General features: G+C 38.2%; 1 protein-coding gene across 7 annotated transcripts in view; it reads left to right on the top strand.

Annotated features, from left to right (window-relative positions):
* Nucleotides 1-22,245, top strand: part of BAZ1A (bromodomain adjacent to zinc finger domain 1A) — a 223,060-nt gene that overhangs the window by 149,252 nt on the left and 51,563 nt on the right. For all 7 annotated transcript variants that reach the window (XR_004666142.4, XM_034937427.4, XM_063596184.1 and 4 more), the window contains 3 exons: nt 439-582; nt 15,519-15,620; nt 19,022-19,109. Coding sequence is in view for 6 of the 7 variants with exons in the window: in XM_034937427.4 (XP_034793318.1) it covers nt 439-582; nt 15,519-15,620; nt 19,022-19,109 (334 nt within the window). In the remaining variant the exon portion in view is untranslated. The remainder of the gene's footprint in view (nt 1-438; nt 583-15,518; nt 15,621-19,021; nt 19,110-22,245) is intronic.

Here is a 22,245-nt window from a genome sequence, read left to right as displayed (position 1 = left end):
AAAATTAGAAAATAACTTAGAGATGAATGAAAACAAAAATATACCAAAATTTATGGGATACAGCAAAAGCAGTGCTAAGAGGGGAGTTTGTAGCTATAAATCCTTACATTAAAACACAAGAAAGATCTCACATCAGCAACCTAACTTTACAACCTAAGGAACTAGAAGAACAAACAATCCAGAGCTAGCAGAAGGAAGGAAATAATATAATTTTGTATAATCTTGATAAATTGAGTTTTAAAATAGTTTTACAGCTTTAAATTATATCTAATATTTGCTTAGATGTTACAGATTTTCTTTTTAATTAAATTGTTTAAATCAATCAGCTATAGCCTCTGCAAAACAAAATAACTAGTTCAAAACAATTCGACTGCTCTGACATGTTTGGCTGTAAAATATGAAATGATTTGCATTTTTAAATGTATCATTTTATTTCAGGTTGCAGTGTAGGATTTTGGAAGTCCTCCCTCCATCACATCAAAATGGTTTTGCTAATGGACATGTTAACAGTGTGGATGGAGAAACTATTATCATCAGTGATAGTGATGATTCAGAAACACAAAGCTGTTCTTTTCAAAATGGGTAAGTGATTTTTATTAATTTTTAAATTATTTGGCAGATTGCCTAATGATATTCCATTGAAATAACTTTTTTTTTGAGATAGAGTTTCACTCTCTTGCCCAGGCTGGAGTACAGTGGCTCGATCTCAGCTCACTGCAACCTCCACCTCCCAGGTTCAAGTGATTCTCCTGCCTCAGCCTCCTGAGTAGCTGGGATTACAGGCACCCACCTCCATGCCCAGCTAATTTTTGTATCTTTGGTAGAGACAGGGTTTCACCATATTGGCCAGGCTGGTCTCAAACTCCTGACCTCAGGTGATCTGCCTGCCTCGGCCCCTCAAAGTGCTGGGATTACAGGCATGAGCCACCGCACCCAGCCGAAATAACTTTTCTTTCATCCTTTCCTTTTTTCCTTCTAGTCATACTATGGTATAGTACCCATCTAAACAATCTAGTTCAACAATGATGTTAGAATTTTCAAAATTGAAATTTTCCTAGTTCACGCTACTCAGCTGTTGAAGAGCCTCATTCAGTCATTTATACATCTCCCCCACTCTCTTTTTTTTTTTTTTTTTTTTTTTGAGACAGAGTTTCCCTCTTGTTGCCCAGGCTGGAGTGCAATGGTGCAATCTCGGCTCACTGAAGTCTCCTGGGTTCAAGCGATTCTCCTGCCTCAGCCTCCCAAGTAGCTGGGATTACAGGCATGCACCACCACGCCTGGCTAATTTTGTATTTTTAGTAGTGACAGGGTTTCACCATGTTGGTCACGCTGGTCTCGAACTCCTGACCTCAGGTGATTGACCCACCTTGGCCTCCCAAAGTGTTGGGATTATAGGCGTGAGCCACCACATCTGGCCCCTACTTTTGTTTACTTGAAAAAATCCAGTCTGTACTTTAACAGTCATTCTCTTTGGGGCACATAATAAAGAAATGCTGTAACCACCTAAAATTCAGACAATTGATGGTCTGTGTCAGCTGGGTGCTGTTGGAGAAAAATCACACAAACATGTAGCTAGGAATTTAAAATCTCAGCTGAGTCTGCAACCAATTAAAAGTTCTTTTACATGTTTTAGCTCAGCAACCTCTTCTGTTCTCCTCAATGACTATTCTAAATTGTTATTTCTCCATTCTGGTCCCTTTTGGGCATCTCAAACTTCAAAATGCTTTCTCCCGCCTGTCTTGTGTCTTTCTTGGTTTCCTATTTTTAGTGAACAGTACCATAATGTTTAAAAAAGAAACCTGAGATCACTCTTACCTACTTCTCTTAATTACTTTGCTCCTGAAATACCAGTGTTGATAAGTTCTGTCTTTCAGAAACTTTTAGTTCAAGTTCTCATTTGGCCTGACATTAACTATTATAGCTATAACTAGCATTTGAGAATTGACTGTGATCAGGCACTGTGCTAAGTGCTTTATATGCATTTTGGTCAGTTCTGGAACAGTGTTGTAATTCTAATTTAACAAGGAAAAACCTGAGACTTAGGAAGGTTAATTGGCTTTGTACAAGGTCATCTAACTAGCACATTGCCTGACAGAATAATTTTTAGGTGAGTGAATGAAGCATGACATGGTCCTGTATAAGTCTTTTGATACATCTCTTCTTTTTTTTTTTTTTTTCTGAGTTGCTGCTTTTTTTTTTTTTTTTGTTAAAGAGATGGAGTCCTGTTCTGTTGTCTAGGCTGGAGTGCAGTGGTGAGATCATAGCTCACTGCAGCTTCAAACTTCTGGGCTTAGGCAGTCCTCCTGCTTCATCCTCCCAAGTAGCTAGGACTACAGGTGCGTGCTACCATGCCTGGCTAATTTTTAATTTTTTTTTTTTTTTTTTTAAGTAGAGACACAGTCTTGCTATATTGCCCAGGCTGGTGTCAAACTCCTGGCTTCCCACCTCAGTCTCTTGAAGTGCTGGGATTACAGGCAGGAGCCACTATGCCCGGCCAACTTGCTACTATTAACCAGAAGAATAAATTACTGTATTACTTGTCCATGTCTTCCATTAAATATAGGGTTTGGGATGCAAAATTTGTGGGATTTATAGTAGTAAATGTATGTCCTTTAGCATGTCTGACAGTACATATGTTTTGTTTGGACAATGTCAAAGATTGTAACCTTTAAATGGAGTTAGTTATAAATCAGATGAGTGTATACATAGGTACAAATATAAGTAAACATGCAATTATTCATTAATAATAATAAATATAAAGTCTCTAATTTATTGGAATGCCTCTTGAAAATTTTAATTCAAGATAAAAAAACTAAGCCCAGTCTTAAAGAATTGAACACAGATTTTGTATATGAAAGGTATTTTTAAAATTCATGTTTAAATATGGTAAGCATTTATTTATCTGAAAAATTTTTTTTTGGGATGGAGTTTCGCTCTTGTTGCCCAGGCTGGAGTACAATGGCATGATCTTGGCTCACTGGAACCCCCCATCTCTCGGGTTCAAGTGATTCTCCTGCCTCAGCCCCTCTAGTAGCTGGGATTAAAGGCATGTGCCACCACGCCCAGCTAATTTTTGTATTTTTAGTAAAGACGAGGTTTCTCCAGGTTGGCCAGGCTGGTCTCGAACTCCTGACCTCAAGTGATCCACCCACCTTGGCCTCCCAAAGTGCTGGGATTACAGGTGTGAACCACTGCACCCGACCCATGTACTAACTTTTTTTTTTTTGAGACAGAGTCTCTATCGCCCAGGCTGGAGTGCAGTGGCGCAGTCTCGGCCCACTGCAACCTCTGCTTCCTGGATTCAAGTGATCTCCTGCCTTAGCGTCCTGAGTAGCTGAGACTACAGGCGCGTGCCACCACTCCCAGCTAGGTTTTATATTTTTTAGTAGAGACTGGGTTTCACCATGATGGCCAGGCAGGTCTTGAACTCCTGACCTCAGTTGATCTGCCCATATCAGCCTCCCAAAGTGCTGGGATTACAGGCGTGAGCCACCGTGCCCAGCCCCATGTAGTAACTTTTCATATACTTTTCTAATTCTTTTAGGTGCTGTGAGGTGATCTGAGATGAGGACTGTGTAGATTCTGGGGGTCAGCATGCTGTTATTCAGCTCATGAATGTCCCTTTCTTTTTTAGATTTGAACATGAGCTACCTGCATATTTTGTGGCTAATTTGTTACTTTGAATACAAAGCACATTAATTCAAAATTTCAATTAGTAAATATTTTGCCTGTTATAAGGTAGCATTTTGAAGAAGACTTCCATTGGTGAATCCTACTTGTGACATTTATAGGAAGTTTACTACAAAGTATGATTGAATTTGCCCATAGGAGCAATCAGTCATAATTTCCTGACTAAATAGACTGTGCCATATCCCTTGTATACGGATACTTGGAATAGACCCTTGATATGAGAAAAGTGAATAAGTTGATGAATTATTTTTTGTTTTTTGTTTCTGTTTTTGAGACAGGGTCTCACCCTGTCACCCAGGCTGGAGTGTGCAATGGCGTGATCTCAGTTCACTGCAGCCTCGACCTCCTGGGCTCAAGCCAGCTTTCCTAGTAACTGGGACTACAGGTGCACACCACCCATGCCCAGCTAATTTTCTGTATTTTTTGTACAGATGGAGTTTCATCATGTTGCTCAGGCTGGTTTGGTATTCCTAAGCTCGAGTAATTCACCCACCTCAACCTCCTAAAGTGTTGGGATTACAGGCATGAGCCCCCATGCCTGGTCTAGTCAATTATTTATTCACAGGATTTTTTTGTTTTGTTTTGTTTTTTTGAGACAGAGTCTCACTGTGTCACCCAGGCTGGAATGCAGTGGTGAATCTCAGCTCACTGCAAACTCCACCTCCCTGGTTTAAGTGATTCTTCCACCTCAGCCTCCAAGTAGCTGGGATTACAGGTGCATGCCACCACACCCAGCTAATTTTTGTATTTTTAGTAGAGACAGGGTTTTGCCATGTTGGACAGGCTGGTCTCAAACTCCTGACCTCAGGTGATACACCCGCCTTGGTCTCCCAAAGTGCTGGGATTACAGGTGTGAGCCACCACACCCTGCCTATTCACAGGTATTTTTATTTTTATTTTGAGATGGGGTTTTGCTCTTGTTGGGCAGGCTGGAGTGCAATGGCGCGATCTCGGCTTACTGCAACCTCTGCCTTCCAGGTTCAAGCGATTCTCCTGCCTCAGCCTCCGGAGTAGCTGCGATTACAGGCATGCACCACCACACCCGGCTAATTTTGTATTTTTAATAGAAATGGGGTTTCTCCATGTTGGTCAAGCTGGTCGCGAACTCCCAACCTCAGGTGATCTGCCCGCCTTGGCTTCCCAAAGTGCTGGGATTACAGGCGTGAGCCACCCCGCCTGGCTCACAATTATTTTTAACTAATTCGTCTATGATTAAAGAATCTGAGCCTTCACTATACATCAATATCATAAAATACGTACTTGTTTGTGGATTGCTACTGCTATATCTAGACATCATCAGATACCACAGGAAGGGTGAAACATAGCTGTCTTTGGACCTTATTATTTCTAAATTAATTCCCTAATTTTTAAAAGTTCTCTAATTTGAGTAATAAATTGACTTCCAGGTAATTTTCCCTGCCATCAAAACATAATCTGGATTTTCTCATGTTTTAGTAGGTTGTCTAAAGAAAAGGGAAGGGAACAAGTATTTATTCATTTATTTTTATTCATTTATTCATTAACATTTTTTCATGTTAGGCTTATAACAACACTCACATAAATTGTTTTGTTTCTTAGAATCATTCTGTAATGGTAGATGGACATATCCTCATATCACTTAGTAGAAATGGAAGTTCGGAATTAGGAAATTTGCCCAGCATCACATGGCTCATTATGTCTACAAGATATATGCAGTGTTGTCAAGATGTCACTTCTTCCCATCTTGATCTATAGGTTTATCCCTACTTAATTTGTAGGTTCAATGCATTCCCAATCAAAATCCCAGCAAGTTATTTTGTGGATATCAGCAAACTGATTATGAAGTTTATATGGAGAGACGGGAGACCCAGAATAGCCAACACAATATTGAAGAACAAAGTCAGAGAACTGACACTACCCAGCTTCAAGACTTACTCTGAAACTACACTAATACATAAAGTGTGGTATTGGTGAAAGTATAGACAGATCGATCAATGAATCACAATAAAGACTTCTGAAATAGACCCACATAAATGTAATCAACTGACCTTTGACAAAGCAGCAAAGGCAAAACAGTAGAGAAAAGATAGTCTTTTCAATCAGTAGTGCTAGAAAAACCTGGATATCTACATGTAAAAAAAAAAACTAGACATAGACTTTATACTTTTTACAAAAATTAACTCAAAATGGTTTGTAGACCTAAGTGTAAAACCCCTAGAAAACATAGAAGAAAAGCTAGATGACCTTGGATATGGTGATAATTTTTTAGATACAACACAAAAGGCATAACCCATGAAAGAAGTAACTGATAAACTGGACTTCATTAAAATTATAAACACTTTTACTCTGCAAAAGACCTTGTCAAGAGAATGAGAAGTCAAGCCACAGAGTGTTTTGCAAAAGATAATCTGATGAAGGATTGTTATCCAAAATATACAAATAACTCTTAAATCTCAATATTAAGACAATGAGGGCTGGGCACCATGGCTCACGCCTGTAATCCCAACACTTCGGGAGGCCAAGAGGGGTGGATTGCTTGAGCTCAGGAGTTTGAGACCAGCCTGGGCAACATAGTGAAACCCCCATCTCTACAAAAAACCACACAAAAAAGTCAGCCGGGTATTGTGGTGTGTGCCTGTAGTCCCAGCTACTCGGGAGGCTGAGGTGGGAGGATGGCTTGAACCTAGGAGGTGGAAGTTGCAGTGAGCTGATTGAGCCACTGCACTCCGGCCTGGGTGACAAAGCCAGACCCTGTCTCAAAAAAAAAAAAAAAAAAAAAAACGAGGAACCCAATTAAAAAATGGCAAAAGATCTGAACAGATACCTCACCAAAGAAGCCATATAGATGGCAAGGAAGCATATGAAAAGATGTTCAACATCATATGTCATTAGGGAATTGTAAATTAAAACAACAATGAGATATGACTATGTACTTATTAGAATGACCAAAATCCAGAACACTGACAACACCAAATGCTAGTGAGCATGTGGAGCAACAGGAACTCCATTTATTGCTGGTGGAAGTGAAAAATGGCATAGCCACTTAAGAGGACAGTTTGGCAGTTTCTTATAGTACCAAACATACTTTTATATGATGTAGCAATTGCATGCTTTGGTATTTACTCAAATGAATTGGAAACTTACATTCACACAAAAACCTGCACATGGATGTTTATAGTAGCATTATCTGTAACCTCCAAAACATTGAAGCAATTAAGATGTCCTTCAGTAGGTGAGTGGATAAACTGTGGTACATAAAGACAATGGAATATTATTCAGCACTAAAAAGAAATTCGATATTAAACCATGAAAAAACACGGAGAAAGTTTAAATGCACATGTACTAAAAGAAATTTAAATGCATATGTACTAACTGAAATAAATGTACTATATATTTAAACTCACATGGGTATATGCCTATATACATTATACAATCCGAAAAGTCTATATACTTATGATTCCAACTATGACATTCTGGAAAAGGCACAGCTATGGAGACAGTAAAAGGATAAGTGGTTGCCAGGGGTTTTAGAGAAGGAGGGATGAATACTCAGAGCACAGAGGATTTCTGGGGCATTGAGACTATTGTGTACAATACAGTAGTGCTCCCATATCCATGGGGGATATGTTCCAAGACCTTCAGTGGATTCCTGAAACCACAGATAGTACCAAACTATATACCCTATGCACGAATTTCATTTTCCTCCTTCACAATTTCGTGAATAGAAGATTCATTCTTTTTTTTTTTTTTTTTTTTTTTGAGACAGAGGCTTGCTCTGTCGCCCAGGTCGGAGTGCAGTGGCGTGATCTCAGCTCACTGCAAGCTCCACCTCCCGGGTTCATGCCATTCTCCTGCCTCAGCCTCCCGAGTGGCTGGGACTACAGGCGCCTGCCACCACGCCCGGCTAATTTTTTGTATTTTTAGTAGAGATGGGGTTTCACCGGGTTAGCCAGGATGGTCTCAATCTCCTGACCTCGTGATCCGCCCGCCTCGGCCTCCCAAAGTGCTGGTATTACAGGCTTGAGCCACTGCGCCCGGCCGAAGATTCATTCTTGTCATAGATTAATTTAGCAACCTCAGCATACAATTTTTTATTCCTTATTAAGTCCAGAAATTTTACCTTTTCACTTAAAGGAAGCACTTTACGGCTTCTCTTTGGCATATACACGGTGTATACAGTGTGGATATGTAAGACAAATGGAAGATTCATGTCCTGGGTGGGATGGGACAGGACGACATGCAATTTAAAACTTATGAATTATTTATTTCTGGAATTTTTTTTCTTTAATGTTTTCAAACCACAGGAGGATACCTGTCATTATATACATTTGTGAAAACCCATAGAATATGTAACACTGAGAGTGACCACTAAACTGTTGACTTTGGGTGATAGTTATGTGTCAATAAAGTTTAGTAATTTAAAAAATGTATATTTAATGCCCTTTTAACTATTTTTAAATGTGCAACTCAGTGGCATCAATTACATTCACAGTGTTGTACAACTATCACCACTATTTACTTTGAAATAGAAATTTTGTATCCATTAAGCTATAACTTTGTGTTTCTCCCTCCTCCCAGCCCCTAGGAACCTCTGATCTACTTTGTCTTTTTGAATTTTCTATTCTAGATATTTTGTATAGGTAGAAATAGGTTATGTTTGCCCTTTTGCATCTGGCTCATTTCACTTAGCATGTTTTCAGGGTTCATCCGTATTGTAGCACAATCAGGAACTTCATTCCTTTTTATGGCTGAATAATCCATTGTATGTGTATATCACATTTTGTTTATCCATTCATCTATTGATAGGTATTTGGATTGTTTCCACCTTTTGGTTACTGTAAATAATGCTGCATTGAATATTGGCATATAGGGATCTGCTTGAGTCCCTGTTTGAAATTCATGCGGGTATGTGCCTAGAAGTGGATTGCTGGGTCATATGGTAATCTATGCTTAACTTTTTGAGGAACTGCCAAACTGCTGTTCCCAGTAGCTGTGCCACTTTACATTCTCACCTGCAGTATCAGAGGGTTCCAGTTTCACCATACACTTGGCATCAGTTGTTATACTCTGGTTTTTAAAAATTATAGTCATCCTTATCGGGTGTAAAATGGTATCTTATGGTTTTGACTTACATTTCCCTAATGACTAATGATGTTGAGTATCATTTCATGTGCTTATTGGCCATTTGTATATTTTTTTGCAGAAATACCCATTCAAGTTCTTTGCCTATTTTTAAATTGGGTTGTTTGTCTTTTTGTTGTTGAGTTACAGAGTTGTGTTTTTTTGTTGTTGTTTTGTTTTGTTTTGTTTTGAGACAGACTGGCTCTGTTGCCAGGCTGTTGCGCAACAGCGCAATCTTGGCTCACTGCAACCTCCGCCTCCCAGGCACAAGAGATTCTCATGCCTCAGCCTCCTGAGTAGCTGGGATTACAGGTGTGTGCCAACACCTCCAGCTAATTTTTGTATTTTTAGTAGAGATGGGGTTTTGCCATGCTGGCCAGGCTGGTCTCAAACTCTTGGCCTCAAGTAATCTGCCCACCTCAGCCTCTCAAAGTGCTGAGATTACAGGCATGAGCCACTGTGCCCAGCCTAAGTTACAGAGTTTTTAAATAATATATTCTGACCACCAGAGTTTTAAAAATATCTTGATATATTTGGGGGGGGGCATATTGATTTATATTTATAAGTAAAAGTAAATTTTATTTAAAAATTGACTTCTTGGCTATTATTTAATAGGACTGGATAAGAGTTTGGGCTGCATTTTAGAAACAATATTTTGTTATATAAGATTGAGGTAAAGAGGATTAGGGTTTTATCTCCTAGTCTTTGTCTCTGAAATTTTACATAAGTATTGTGTCTGCTTTCAATAATTTTTTTTTTACTCTTAATGTTTGCCGTTCAAGAATTGGCCCAGTAATGTTATATTGTCCGCTGTTGTTCCTTTCACTCAAAAATTACTAATAGATTTTTAAAGAAAATTTATATGTAAATATCCTTACTATTTGGTGAGATCACATTGTGTGTAATTACTTGATACAGGTTTCCCCTGTTAACAGCCAAATAATGAAGTTGATCTACAATCACAAATTCTCTGGAATCTGAACTAAATTGATAGACAGTCCTGACTCAGACAGTCACTAGTTTTCCATCTGATTTTAGTAGCCAGATGTGCCAGGTATAGGTGAGTTTGTGTAGTTGCTTTTAGAATTTATAAAAGAAACCAAATACGGTATTTGTAGCAGCTCAGATTAGTATGTGAATGATGCTTTCTAATAATATAATCTGTTATTGTGATTTAAAGCTATCAGGCTGCTGCTTATTTTTTACAATGGATCAAGTTTTATGGAACCATCTCTAAACACATAACAAAAGCTGAAGTACATTATAGAAAATCCTTTAGCCTGACCTGAAAATAGTACATGAATACATGAGTACACTTTTGGTTACCTATCCTGTCCTGATGGTGATTTGCAGGAGTACAAGGGCAAACTATTTTAGAAACATCTGGGGCTGGGCGTGGTGGCTCACGCCTATAAATCTCAGCACTTTGGGAGGCCAGGGCGGGTGGATCACGAGGTCAGGAGATCAAGCCCATCCTGTCTAACACGGTGAAACCCCATCTCTACTAAAAATACAAAAAATTAGCCAGGCGTGGTGGCACGTGCCTGTAGTCCCAGCTACTTGGGAGGCTGAGGCAAGAGAATCACTTGAACCCAGGAGTCGAAGGTTGCAGTGAGCTGAGATTGCACCATTGCACTCCAGCCTGGGTGACAGAGCGCGAGACACTATCTCAAAAAAAAAAAAAAGGTCTGGAATAATATGTATGTAGCTTCAAAATATATGTACTTTCATGCAGTATAGTCTAGCCGTCATTATAACTTGACTAATCGTTAGTAAGATAAATGAAATCTGAGTGTTATTTTTAAAGAAGCAGACCTAATTGTTTTGCTGTTTGTAGTTCCATGGATGGAAACTTAATGCGTGAGAAATAACATGAGCATTTTAAATTTTTATACATATATATATCTCCTGTGCCTAATCATTTAGTGGGTTGTCATTGTAGAATAGTTGTGAACACAATTTGATGATTTCTCTTAAAAGAAACCTTTATGTTGAAAGTATACAAGTTTTTTTGGTCATTTCTGTGGTGCTGATACAGAAAATTGTTTAATTTTTTATAACTTTATTGCCAAATGTTCATAATATATTAGGAAAAACAACTCCCATTATGGTAAAATCAAAGTAGAATTAAAATTTACATATATAACTAGGCATATTGAAATAAACATTTGTGAAATTTTGTTGTGAATGAATAATCGGAATGGTGTTTTGATTTTATTAGTACAATATTTGATGTTTGCTTGTTGTAGAACTAAACACAGGTCTACACTTGTTGGTAATAAAATGGTGAGTCACCATCATAATTGAGATCACTAAATTCAACTTGATTAAACTATTTAGGCCAAGGCTTTGGGTAGCAAGAAAAATGATTAAAATGTAAGTTTTTAAAAAATATTATCCTTGTAGTTTCTATCTTGTAGGTGAATTCATATTATAAGAAGCAGTTTTTCTTGGTCTCCAGTAATTGTGCTTCTTTGGGAAGAATGCAATTAGGATTTTATTTTATATAGAATTTTGCATAAGTATTATAGATAGCAAAGCCCCAGTAAGAATATTTTCACTGATTAGAAAAAAATTTCTATTTATCTTCACAAATGAATTTCATGGTACAGCAAGAAAAGTAAAAGATAATTGTTTGCACATATAAACTCGCACATTTTACAGCCTTAAATCCATTAAGATATAGTCTGTGGCCAGGCGCAGTGGCTCACGCCTGTAATCCCAGCACTTTGGGAGGCCAAGGTGGGTGGATTACCTGAGGTCAGGAGTTCGAGACCAGCCTGGCCAACATAGTGAAACCCTGTCTCTACTAAAAATACATAAAATTAGCTAGGTGTGGTGGCGGGCACCTGTAATCCCAGCTACTCGGGAGGCTGAGGCAGGAGAATCTCTTGAACCCAGGAAACGGAGGTTGCAGTGAGCCGAGACCGCACCATTGCACTCCATCCTGGGCAACAAGAGCAAAACTGTCTCAAAAAAAAAAAAGATAAGGTCTGGTACGGTGGCTCACACCTGTAATCCCAGCACTTTGGGAGGCTTGAGGTGGGAGCATTGCTTGAGCCCTAGAGTTCTAAACCAGCCTGGGCAATGTGGAGAAACCCTGTCTCTAAAAAAAAAAAAAATACAAAAAATTAGCCGGGCATGGGTGGCACATGCCTGCAGACCCAGCTACCCGGGAGATTGAGATAGGAGGATCACTTGAGCCTGGGAGGTTGAAGCAGCAGTGAGCCATGATTGCGCCACTGTATTCCAGCCTGGACCACCGAGTGAGACCCTGTCTCCCCCAAAAAAGGTCCATATACAAGTTTTCTAGGCTGTATACCAATATCTGAATACTCAGAATCTAAATTTTTAGGAATTGCTACTCACATCTTGGTTTTCTCTCCTGTTAGTATATTATTTTATAATTCACTAAAATGTGGGGGAAATAAGATTTTTTGTGTATTTAATTGGTTATATAAAATATATTTATATGTTAATATATAATGCATAGTAAAATAAATTTATAACATTTATAATTAGATATAGCCACTGGTAATAATTTTAAGTACAACTTAATATACTTGATCAAGCTCTTATAAAATGGTAGTGGTTAGTTGCTAAGTTGAGACCTATTCAAAAAGTATTAACATAATTTTCTTGTTCTTAAACTGCTGCTAATTCATTAAAACTCACTTGTTTTTCCTTTTCTTTATTTCAATAAATTTTCTTTCTTTTTTTTTTTTTTTTGATACAGACTCTTGCTCTGTTGCCCAGGCTAGAGTACAGTGGTGCGACCTCGGCTCACTGCAACCTCTGCCTTCTGGGTTCAAGCAGTTCTCCTGCCTCAGCCTCCTAAGTAGCTGGGGCTACAGGCGCAGGCCACCAAGGCCGGCTAATTTTTGTATTTTCAGTAGAGACGAGGTTTCACCATGTTGGCCAGGCTAGTCGCAAACTAAACTAATGACCTCATGATCTGCCTGCCTTAGCCTCCCAAGGTGCTGGGATTACAGGTGTGAGCCACCACACCTGGCTGAAATTTTGTTACTGAGAACTCTTCTCGTTGCTTCGTTTGCTTTTTATTTTATCATATTGTTATTATTATTTTGAAGACGGAGTTTCGCTCTTGTTGCCCAAGCTGGAATGCAGTGGCACAATCTCGGCTCACTGCAACCTCTGCCTCCCAGTTCAAGCGATTCTCCTGCCTCAGCCTCCTGAGTAGCTCGGATTACGGGCACTCACCACCACACCTGGCTAACTTTTTGTATTTTTAGTAGAAACGGGGTTTCACCATGTTAGCCAGGCTGGTCTCCAACTCCTGACCTCAGGTGATCCACCTGCCTCGGCCTCCCAAAGTGCTGGGATTACAGGCGTGAGCCACTGTGCCCAGCCTGTTTGTTTTTTGAGACAGGGTCTTGCTCTGTCACCCAGGCTGGAGTGCAGTGACACAATCACAACTCACTGAAGCCTCCAGTCAGGCTCAAGTGGTCCTCCCATCTCAGCCTCCAAAGTAGCTGGGACCACACACACATGCCATCATATCCAGCTAGGTTTTGTGTGTGTGTGTGTGTTTTGTAGGTTTCCCCATGTTGCCCAGGTTGGTCTCAAACTCCTCAGCTCAAGTGATCCACAAGCCTTGGCCTCACAAAGTGCTGCGATTACAGGTGTGAGCCATCACACCCGGCCAGCAGTGCTTCTTTCTTTACATTTAGAATTCTCTATTTGATCTGTTCTCTTGGAACAGTGCTTTTCATACCACAGGTTGTTATGGCCCCATGTAGGTTGTGAAATTAACTTGGTAATGAACTTTAATAGAATAGAAAATACTAGATACTCCATATAGTACAGGTGCATATTTAAATACATCTACTGCTTTATGTATATACTGAGTCTTAGTGTAAAGTTACTTGGCCTTCCAACTTAGAATTTAATGCTATTGTAGGTAAATACTCTAGTTTTACTTGTTTAATTGTATCATATCCCTTTTGTGTTAAACACTTTCCCTGCTTTATGTGTGCTATATTTATGTAACTTTATATCTTATTCTCATTGCCAATGCTTCTCTTAATCATCTTACCATATCATTTTCTGCTCTTCTCTATAACCCCCACTTACATCCTCTTTACATTCACAGAGGTGGCATTTTCAGAATCCTACCTCTTCTCTCTATTGCTGCTACTTCCATTTAAGTCCATGCTGCAATCAGTTCTCAGTAGCTTTCTAACTGGTATTCCTGTTTACACTCTTGCCCCAGAGTGTCTTCCCCAGAGTGTCTTTTCCACATAGCAGCCAGAGTGATCCTTCTGAAGTGTAAGTTAAGTCATTATCACCTTATTATTAAAAATCCTCTAGTGACTACTCAATATCCAAAGTCTCATAATCTGGCACTGCTGCTACATCTCTGAATCTTCTTTCATTTTCCTTATTCATTCTGCTACTTGTCTAAATTGTGCATGCCTCCTTCCACCTCAGGGTTTTTACTTTTTTTCTCTTTTTTAAAAAATTCATTTCCCCAAGGTTTTTCATGAGTTGCTCCCTTTTTTTTGTTCCCCCCCTCCCCCCAGATCTCTGCTTAAATATCAACCTCTTTGAAGGCATACTCGGTCAACTTATCAGAGATCACTATCTGTATAAAATAATGGCTCCCCCACCCTGCACTCTGTTCTTTTCATAGCACTTATCACTTCTCCTGTTGTATATGTTTTTGTTTGCCTGTATGTCGTCACTGTTTCTATTTTGTTGACTGCTGAATCTTCACTATTTAGAGTAGTTTCTGGCATATTGCGGGCTCTTAACTATTGAATAAATAAATGAATACCCTCAAAGGGAAGAAAAGATGTGAAGTTGGTGGGGGGTAGGGATTAAATGTGTAGTCTCTTGGTCAATTAAACTACATTGTCTCCATTTTTATTCTTGGATTATATAGCTGTAAATAAAGTTTAAAAGCAAATCCAAGAACTTTTTTTATTTTTATTTTTTACTCTTTAAACTGGGTACTCTATGCTTCATCTCTAGTTACTTTCTTCACCCAAAGAAAATGTAGTGAATGAGTAGCTAAAATACCTACCTAAAACAAAATAGTGCTTTTTTCTGTTTTGGCTAATAGAATGGTGGAGGCAGGGAGCAGTAACTTATAAAACCCCAGTTAAAGTAAAAATGCATGGCCATGTACAGTGGCTCATGCCTGTAATGCCAACACTTTGGGACGCCAAGGTAGGAGGATCTCTGGGGGCCAGGAGTTTGAGGCTGCACTCAGCTTTGATGATTCCATTGCACTCCAGCCTGGGTGACAAGGCGAGACTCTGTCTCTTAAAAAAAAAAAAAATTTAAAATTTTGAAATATGTGGCCAAGCACAGTGTCTCATGCCTGTAATCCCTGCACTTTGGGAGGCCGAGGTAGGCAGATCACCTGAGGTCAGTAGTTCAAGACCAGCCTGACCAATGGTGAAACGCTACCTCTACCAAAAATACAAAATTAACTGGGCATGGTGGTGCATGCCTGTATCCCAGCTACTTAAGAGGTTGAGGCAGGAGAATAGTTTGAACCCAGGAGGCGGAGGTTGCAGTGAGCTGAGACTGCACCATTGCATTCCAGCCTGGGCAACAAGAGTGAGACTCCATCTCAAAAACAAACAAAAATTTTGAAATATGTGACTTTATTATAGTATATTCTTAGAAACTAGGTTTTCATTTAAAATTTCATTTTCCAAATTATTAACTGATTTGTGTCTTTTCCCTCTTCTTTTTAGGAAGAAAAAAGATGCAATTGATCCCTTACTATTCAAGTATAAAGTGCAACCCACTAAAAAAGAATTACATGAGTCTGCTATTGTTAAAGCAACACAAATCAGGTAAAACTCACTATCTTCTCAATAGTAGTTTAAAGTAGAATAATTATGTATGTTAGATTAAGAAGGTCTGATGTAGAACAAATGGGAAGTACTGTGATTGCTTTCCTTCTTAAAAATAAATGTACATTTATATGTTCATAGACTGATTAAAATAAATCCTAAGAATCCTGATGGAGGCCAGGTGCAGTAGCTCATGTCTGTAATCCTAGCACTTTGACAGGCCAAGCCAGGAGGATCACTTGAGGCCAGGAGTTCAGGACCAGCCTGGACTACGTGGCAAGACCCTGTCTCTATTAAAAAAAAAAAATCCTAATGGACTTATTGAGCCGTTTGTTTAGATGACTAACCCCAAATAGTCTTCTATCTAAATAATTAAAAAGGGTCCTATTTATGAAGTACTTTTCATGAGATAACTCAATTTTTAATGTTAATAAAGGTGCTTATAAACGTCACGTTTGTAGTATTCATTAGACAAACATTTGATCAGTTTTTTCCTATTCATTAAGAAAGTTAAATCATAAAAAATGAGTATCTTTAAAAAGTTCCTGTTTGAGGCCTAATCAAAGGAGACAGAAGTTAATGTAAGAAGCTGCTTTAGTGAGTAGTTAATACATAAAAGAACTGGCTTTAGGTTATACAGATATATTTTAGGAAAATCCCTATTGTTGTCTGTTGGGTTTAGGCTGTTAGTCATCTGAAAGCAAGATGATATCAGCCAGCTATCAACCTGCCACCTAGGAGTCAGTCTTGTATTTCATTTAGTGTAAAATAATTTTTGCTTATGTTCTCATCCCTTTTGTTCCATATATATTCATGTATGCAAATGAAAGTGATAATAATATAAGTATTAAGAGAATCCTGAGATAGATATATCACTTTCTGTGGCTGTATTGAGGTGTGTGTGGTTTGTTGGTTGGTTGGTTTTGGGGGGCTCATCATTAGTTTAAGATCTCTAGAGCATTCTACATTTTACTTTATATTCAAAAATAATATTCTAAAACTAATGTTTGATTATTCAAACTTCTAAAAATTTGTTTAGTTTATGGGCTAATGAATAGCAATTGTTGAGGCTACAGATATTTTCCTTATTCACAGTTGAGTTTTTTTCTTTTGCCTTTAGTTCAGGATATGTTATTTACATAATGTAATTCCCTATTTAATATTTTTCATTTTTCTATTTACTTTTTGACTTATACTTTAAATATAATTATTCTGCTAGGCCATGGTTACAGTCTTGGTTAGCTCATTTTCTTCCTAATTGGTAAGCCAAAGAATTACAAGGTGAGAAAGTTATACTTCATAATAAAAGACTTAAGTGACTTATAGCTCTTTGCTAGCATCAAAAAATAGTACAATACTTTTTTTTAAATAAAGAGATGGTAATATTCCTCTAATAAAGAAGAAGACTTGATATGCTAGAGTAGCACTGACAAGTAGAACTTTCTTTTATAATGGAAATGTTACATGTATGCTGTCCAACAGCCATGTGTCACTATTGAGCATTTGAAATGTAGCTAGAAAGAATGAGGGAACTGAGTTTTTAATTTTATTTATAAATAAACAATATGTGGCTGGTAGCTACCATGTAAACTAATGAAGTCCTTGAGGACTAGTTTCTTCAGTAGTCAACAAGTAATTACCTTCTCTTTACCAGCTTGCAGAGATATAGCAGAGTCCTTGTTCTCATGGAGCTTTAAGTCTAGGAAAAGAATATAGTCATCCTTGGTTATCTGTGTGGGAGGGAAATCTTTGAATGTTCAAGTTTCATAAAATGGTGTAGTATTTGCATTTAACCTACACACATCTTCCCATATACTTTAAATCATCTCCAGATTACTTATAATACCTAATACAATGTAAATGAAGTGTAAATCATTGTTATACTGTATTGTTTAGGGAATACTGACAACAAAAAAAGTCTGCACATGTTTAGTACAGATGCAGTTTTTATTTTCTCCAAATACTTTCGATCTAAGGATATGGAGGGCTAACTGTATACATTTTTGGGGAGGCCACTACTTAAAAATCATATATTGTTTATTCACTTATAGGAGCTTTTAACGGCTTTTTCTTGAAAGGAATACATTGAACTCAATTAAAACATTTACTTTTTCCCAAAAATACTTCTATTTCTTTTCTATTGGTTTTGTTTTGTTTGTGGTGGTGTTTGGTACTCTTGTGGTTGTTTTTAATTGGGGGGCAAGGGAGAATAAAAAACAGTATGTTTTAGAATATTAATTTTAAGCCTCTTTTAATTTTCATCCCACTAATTTGCTGGTTGTCATGAGATTTAAATACAAAATGTTTTAAAATTTGATACAAGCTATGTTCAACTTTGTTTACAATATCCATTTGAATATTGATTTGCAGCACTTAATACGATTTCTGGTAGTCTACTGATTTTAATTTTTTTTGTTTTGTTTTGCTTTGTTTTTTTGAGACAGAGTCTCACTCTGTCTCCGAGACTAGAGTGCAGCAGCACGATGTCGGCTCACTGCACCCTCGGCCTCCCAGGCTCAAGCGATTCTCCACCCTAAGCCTCCTGAGTAGCTGGGATTACAGGCATGTGCCACTACCGCCCAGCTAATTTTTTTTGTATTTTTAGTAGAGATGGGGTTTCACCATGTTGGCCAGGCTGGTCTCGAACTCCTGACCTCAAGTGATCCACCCTCCTCAGCCTCCCAAAGCGCTGGGATTACAGGTGTGAGCCACTGTGCCTGGCCTGATTTTAATTTTTAAGAGAATTTTAATGGTTATATTTGTAGGGGTAATCTAATTTTATAAAATTTGATTTACTCTCTATAGTATATTTTCCTTAAAGTTTGTTTTGTTTTGTTTTTTTTTGAGACAGAGTCTTGCTCTGTCGCCCAGGCTGGAGTGCAGTGGTGTGATCTTGGCTCACTGCCTCCCGTGTTCATGCTATTCTCCTGCCTCAGCCTCCCGAGTAGCTGGGACTACAGGCACGCGCCACCACACCCTGCTAATTTTTTGTATTTTTAGTAGAGACAGGGTTTCACCGTGTTAGCCAGGATTGTCTCGATCTCCTGACCTCGTCATCCACCCGCCTCGGCCTCGCAAAGTGCTGAGATTACAGGCGTGAGCCACTGCGCCCGGCTCTTGAAGTTTGTTTTCTCAGTGGCCCCTAAACAACAAATGCATATTGCTGTTTTTGTAATAGACTTTTTATAATAGATTCACTCATGTAGATCTTATAACTTCCTGATAAATACCTCTGTAAAAGTTTCTTGTAACTTCTACATAAATACTGTTAGAAGATGAAGTGTGTCCTTTGATTCCTAGGCTTTCTGAAATTCAGGTTACAAATTTACAGAGATTATGGAGTTGGGGTTGAACTCTTTGATGCTAACACTACCCCTCTTTGACTTCCTTGCCTCCTGTAGCCGGAGAAAACACCTATTTTCTCGTGATAAACTAAAGCTTTTTCTGAAGCAACACTGTGAACCACAAGATGGAGTCATTAAAATAAAGGTAATCAAATAATGAAATTATTTGTTGGAAGACAGAAAACAAAATGGGTAGTGTTATAAAGTTATAACATTGCTGAAATGTTATTTCAAAGATGATTAAAGATTGCTCTCTTTTAATCTGGAGCCAAATTTTAGTACTTTTGGAAAATATTGGATTAATTACTATTTCTAAAATTGCTGGAATCGCTAGGTGGTTCAGTTACTACCACTTATAAAAAAAATCAACAAGGACAGGTGAAAATAGAAAATTTGGAAAAAGAAAAGTTATCAGGTGGGGCAACTATAGCTTCCTAATACCTATAGTGTGGTTCTCGCTTACAAAGAATAGACAGATCAAAGAACAATGCTAAACAGAGCCTACTAGATAACAGAACACTGTATAATAAAAAGAGCATTGGCTGGGCACCGTGGCTTACTCCTGTAATCCTTGCACTTCAGGAGGCCAAAGTGTACATACTGCTTGAGCCCAGGAGACCAGCCTGGAGACCAGCCTGGGAAACATGGCAAACCCTGTATCTACAAAAATTAGAAAAATTAGCTGGGTGTGGTGGTGGGTAACTGTAGTCCCAGCTACTTAGGAAGCTGAGGTAAAAGGATCACCTGAGCCTGGAGAGGTCAAGGCTGCTGTGAGCTGTGATTGTATCACTGCACTCCAGCCCGGACAACAGAGTGAGACCCTGTCTCAAAATAATATAATAATAATAATAATAAATAAAAATAAAAAGTATCATGCTAATACTAAGCAGACAGATTATATTTTGTCTATAACCATTAAGAGAGGAAAAAGTCAAGTTTTAGAGATTTCACATTGCACACTAAATAAAAAGTTAAATGGTAAAACTCAAAGTAATTTTTTAAAATGCAAAATATTCAACTTTTATTGGGATAAAGACACACTAAGTGAAAAAAGCAATAGAATGGGGCCTCATGCCTGTAGTCCCAGCTACTCCGAAGGCTGAGGTGGGAGGATCACTTGAGCCTGGGATTTCAGCCTATCAGAAGGTGGGAGGAGGGAGAGGATGGGAAAAAATAACTAATGGGCACGTGCTTAAAACCTGGGTGATAAAGTAATCTGCACAACAGAACCCCCATGACACATGTTAACTACGTAACAAACCTGCAAATGCACCCCTGAACTTAAAATAAAAGTTTAAAAAGGCAGTAGCATGGGTTAGAGAGATGTATGCATTTGTCACAAATCAGCTCCTGCATGTGTTAGATTTGTGCATTTCACTGTATATAAATGTTTAAAAAGAAGAGAAACTTTAAAAAAAAGAATGAGTTTATGCGAAAAGTTAACATTTCAGGTCTCTAGAGGCAAGATTGATAAATAAAAATGGACACTTGGTTAACTATTGGAATAATAAAGTTAAATCTAACTCAAAAGAAATGAAACAAATTTTAATGTTAAACATGATGAGGTACTTAGGAGAAATAGAAAAAAAAATACCAAGGATGAGATTGAGCATAAACATAGGTTTTAAAATGTCATGAATAAGTGAGCCAAGATTGCGCCACTGCACTCCAGCCTGGGCAACAGGAGACTCTGTCTAAGGGAAAAAAAAAAAAAAAGTCATGCGTAGATTTCAAGGGCAAGCGCTGGGGGAAAAATACCTTGAGTAAATACCATGAAGAACGCAAATTAACTAGAGAAACATAAGCACCCCAGTAGGAAAATGGTCAAATAGATATGACTAAAATTCACCGTGGATGAAATATAAAAACTTGAAAACGTAAGATAGCATCATCTGAAAAATAATTTTTTAAAAATGTGAGCATATTTATGTATCTGCCTTGATAAGATTCAATTATGCTCTGTCTATAGCATTATCAGGCAGCCATATTAAATGATGCTTACAAAAAGTTTTAATGATTTAGATACTTGCAATAAATGGCTAGAACAGTGCCTGACACGTGGTAGGCAATCGATATATGTGAATAGTTGTATATGTATATTGTAAACAGCCAGTTGGCCAATTCCTCTAATTTGCAAAGATTTCTTACACATCAATGAGCAAAGATGACCCAATTGGAAAATGGTGATAAAAGACATCAGCAAATATTTCACCAAGGAAAAAGTCAGTGAACATGGAAAGAAGCTCAACTTAATAAATAAATGGGAATTAAGGTCACAATAAACATTTTTCACTTAGAGTGTAATAGAAGATTATTAATGGATATGCTGGTGTATTAATCCATTCTCACACTGCTATAAAGACATACCTGAGACTGGGTAATTCATAAAGAAAAGAGGTTTAATCAGCTCACAGTTTTGTGGGCTGTACAGTCTTCTGCTTCTGGGGAGGCCTCAGGAAACCTACAATCATGGCGGAAAGCAAGCACATCTTCACATGGCTGGCAGGAGACAGCGTGAAGTGGGAGGTGCTACATACTTTCAAACAACCAGATCTCATGAACAGCAAGGGGGAAGCCTGCTCCATGATTCAGTCACCTCCTACCAGGCCTGCCCTTTAACACTGGGGAGTACAATTCCACATGAGATCTGGGTGGGGACACAGAGCCAAATTATGTCAGCACAGCACTTTGTGAGCAAGCACACAAAGTTTGATAACCAGTTTTGGTGAGCATAGACTGCTGTTAGGAGTACCTACAAGTACACAAAGATGTGGGTTTTGTGTATTGTGTGTATGAATAAGGAACTTTGGCAATTAATGTACTAAAACGTATTTTGTCCTTTATGAGTGTGATATTTGGGAAGAAACCACCCATGTGCTTTATTTCATATTTAAGGTGCAATTCTGTAGACAATTACATAATTCTATTCTGTAGATAATCCTGTTACCCCACATAATTCAGAGGTTATGTGGGATGGAATATGATCATTTTAATGAAATCTTCTTTAATGGGAAATTTTGATAGATTCTTGATTTATTATCATGGCCAGAACTGGTGGAATTCCAGGTGTTTAAAGCTGTGCTCTACCTACAAAAATAATTATACACAAAATACCCTTTTCTGTTTTGTTAACTTTTTGTATTTTGTGTCATTATTTTCTCACACATTTCCTGAAAGGTATTTCAGTAAATGGCACTTGCTTTTGTTCACTTGTTTGAGAGGAAGAATGATGATCTTGGCCATTAGGTCAAAAATAACAAAAAGTCTAGGGTTGCACATGG

Source organism: Pan paniscus, chromosome 15 (assembly GCF_029289425.2).
Source record: "Pan paniscus chromosome 15, NHGRI_mPanPan1-v2.0_pri, whole genome shotgun sequence".
Lineage (NCBI taxonomy): Eukaryota > Metazoa > Chordata > Mammalia > Primates > Hominidae > Pan > Pan paniscus.
Note: the sequence above shows the minus strand (reverse complement) of the source record. Positions and strands in the feature narration are given on the sequence as shown.